This window comes from Alligator sinensis, unplaced genomic scaffold (assembly GCF_000455745.1).
Source record: "Alligator sinensis unplaced genomic scaffold, ASM45574v1 scaffold448_1, whole genome shotgun sequence".
NCBI lineage: Eukaryota > Metazoa > Chordata > Crocodylia > Alligatoridae > Alligator > Alligator sinensis.
Genome location: NW_005841870.1, coordinates 113,309 through 116,454, shown reverse-complemented (window position 1 = coordinate 116,454; position 3,146 = coordinate 113,309). Strand labels below are relative to the sequence as shown.

At 54.6% G+C, this 3,146-nt stretch overlaps 1 protein-coding gene across 1 annotated transcript in view; it reads left to right on the top strand.

Moving 5' to 3' along the window:
• Nucleotides 1-6: 6 nt before the first annotated feature.
• The window catches only part of ACTA1 (actin, alpha 1, skeletal muscle), a 5,249-nt gene continuing 2,109 nt past the window's right edge, over nt 7-3,146 (top strand). Inside the window, exons 1-3 of the mRNA XM_025194722.1 lie at nt 7-146; nt 1,853-1,993; nt 2,786-3,140. Coding sequence (XP_025050507.1) covers nt 1,865-1,993; nt 2,786-3,140 — 484 coding nt within the window. The 5' untranslated portion in view covers nt 7-146; nt 1,853-1,864. The remainder of the gene's footprint in view (nt 147-1,852; nt 1,994-2,785; nt 3,141-3,146) is intronic.

The following is a 3,146-nucleotide window of genomic DNA, read 5'->3' as shown; positions in this document are numbered from 1 at the left end:
CCCAAATATGGAGACGGCCGGGCAGGAATCCGGGGGGCCGGGCCGCGCCGCGCGATAAAAGCCGCCGGGCCCCGGCACCCACCGAGCGCCACAGCTGAGAGCAGCGTCTCTGCCCAGCCTGAGCCGGAGCGACACACACCCCCCAGGTGAGCCCGGCCCGGGGCAGGGAGCGGGGGGGGCCGAGGGAGGGACTGAGAAGGCAGGGCTGCAGCCGCCGTCGGGCCTCCCGCACCCGCACCCGGCCGGCTGCCACCGGCACCGCGGGCACTGCACCAGCACCAGCGGGACCATGAGCAGGGCTGCCATCAGCACTAGTAGCATCGGCAGGATCAGTGGGAGCTGTAGTAGTAGTAGCATTATTATTATTAACGGTATTAGCATTATCACGCTGGTCCTGTTTGAAGCCGGGGTTGGACTAGATGAGGTCCTGAGGTCTCTTCCAGCCCTCGTGGTCTAGGGCTCTGGGCTGGAAGTAACAGAACTAGCTTCATCAGAACGGTTCTAGTGTCTACTACAACTATGACAGGGTAGTCTATCGTATACATTATAGTATAGTGTCTACTGCAACTAGTATAGTATATCAGATATAGTATAGTATAGTAATCTACTAGAACGATTATAGTGTAGTATATCATATATATTATAGTACCTAATATATTATAGTATAGTATCTACTAGAACTATTATAGTGTCTACTACAACTATTATACGGTAGTATATCGTATATATTATAGTATATAATACTACTGTTATAGTCGCAGCAGTTGCAATAGCGGCATTATTAGTATTCATATTAGCATTATTACTATCAGTAGTAGTGATATTAACTCTATTATCAGGAGTGTTCGCATTATTAGTATCAGTAGTAGCATTATCAGTGATAGCACCGTTATTACCAGTGATAGCGGTAGTAGCATTATTAGCAATAGTAGTAGCACTAACAGTAGTAGTAGTAGTAGCTACCACTAATTCATGCTACTACAAATAACAATGTCAGTTCTATTACTAACGCGAATGCCAACCTATGAGCCTTAGTAGTAGACTGACGTTAGTGCTAACGGATATTATTAATGCTAATGTATTAACATTAGTGTAATCGAGATTAGTGCTAATTGACTTTAATGCTAATGTATTAGCATTAGGAATACCATTGACATTATTAGAATTAGTAGCATTAATATTAGCATTATTATCACTGCCAGTATCATTACTCGGAGCATTATTGTTACCACTATGATTGCTATCAGTCCTATTACTATTCTTTACTACTTTATGCCAACTACATAGTTGGTTCCATACAAGATCTCGCCCTATAAGATCCTTGCCTCTGGCATCCTTTCTGGCCATGAAGGCTACAGCCTGGCCCTTCCCCTCCCAGGATGACTGCTAGCATTATTGGCAATATCAAAGAATCCAAACGGCGGCGATAATGACCGTGACGATGATAATCCCAAGGGGGATCTCAGCTCCTGGGTGGTGGGGGGCTTTCTTTTTCCCTCGCACCTTCTAAATCCGCTACAACTGAACCAGGCTCTTTACTGGCTCCATCCAAGCTTCAGTGACCCTTGGCAGAGCCATTAGTAAAGCTGGCTGCTGTGTCCCATCCGTGCAAAGGGCCTTGACGTGCCAGCATGGCTGGAGACGTGCCAAAGGATCCCTCCCTCCCCCCCGCCCAGGAGAGCGGCCCCCGAGGGTCAGCAGGCTGAGCCCGCCAGGGTTGTCCCGGGAGGACGGGCTGCGGTGGGTGTTTCTCGGACACGACTCCCCAGGGCCGCAGGGGGATGTGTGCGCACAGGGGGCAGGTCCCGTGAGCCCCGCGGAGGTGCTGAATGCTGTCTTTCTTCCTCCCCAGAAAGCCGCCACCATGTGTGATGAGGATGAGACCACCGCGCTCGTGTGCGACAACGGCTCCGGCCTGGTGAAGGCTGGCTTCGCCGGGGACGATGCCCCCAGGGCCGTCTTCCCCTCCATCGTGGGCCGCCCCCGCCACCAGGTGCCTGCCTGGGCCCCGCCCCCTACTCTTAGCCCCGCCCCTTCCCGGAGCAAGCCCTGCCCTGCTTTATTGGTCACGCCCTCATCCCCTAACCACGCCCCTTCCAGACTGACCTGCCATTTGACCACGCCCCTTCTCCCGCTAGCCCCGCCCCCGCTCCCCTATAAACCTGCTCTATTGGCTACGCCTCCACCTACCTTAACCACTCCCCTTCCACATTGACCCATCGAGCCATTTAACTAGGCCTTTTCATCATGGCCACGCCCGCTTCTATTAGCCCCGCCCCTTTCCCCCTCAATCCCGCCCCATGTTCTATTGACCATCGCTCCACCCTCCCTAACCACGCAGCTTGTTACATAGACCGTTCTATCTAACACCGCCCCTTTCGACGTGACCACGCCCCCTTCTGTGCTTAGCCCCACGCAGTTCTATTGGCCACGCCCCCACCCCTTAGCCTCTTCCCTTTCCCTGTCAACCCCGCCCATGTTCCATTGGCCATGCCTCCATCCTCCCTAACCAGCCCCTTGCACTTACCACCCTTTGCAATGTGGCCACGCCCCTTCTGTGATCGGCCCCACCCAGTGTTCTACTGGCCACGCCTGTAACCCCTTAGCCCTAGCCCCGTCCCCTTTCTCTCTCAACCCTCTCAACCCCACCCGTGTTCTATTGGTCACGCCCACACGGGTGTGCTGTAGTGTGAAGCTCTGCTTTCCCACGCTGCCTCTCCTGGCAGGTGCACTGTGGGTCGGGATCGGAGCAGCACTAACCCCGGGTTTCCCCCCCTCCCCGCAGGGTGTCATGGTGGGTATGGGTCAGAAGGACTCGTACGTAGGGGATGAGGCGCAGAGCAAGAGAGGCATCCTGACTCTGAAGTACCCCATCGAGCACGGCATCATCACCAACTGGGACGACATGGAGAAGATCTGGCACCACACCTTCTACAATGAGCTGCGCGTGGCCCCCGAGGAGCACCCCACCCTGCTCACTGAGGCCCCCCTCAACCCCAAGGCCAACCGTGAGAAGATGACCCAGATCATGTTTGAGACCTTCAACGTGCCTGCCATGTACGTGGCCATCCAGGCGGTGCTGTCCCTCTATGCCTCCGGCCGTACCACCGGTGAGTGCCCCCGCCCCACCCCCGGCCCCCGCCCAT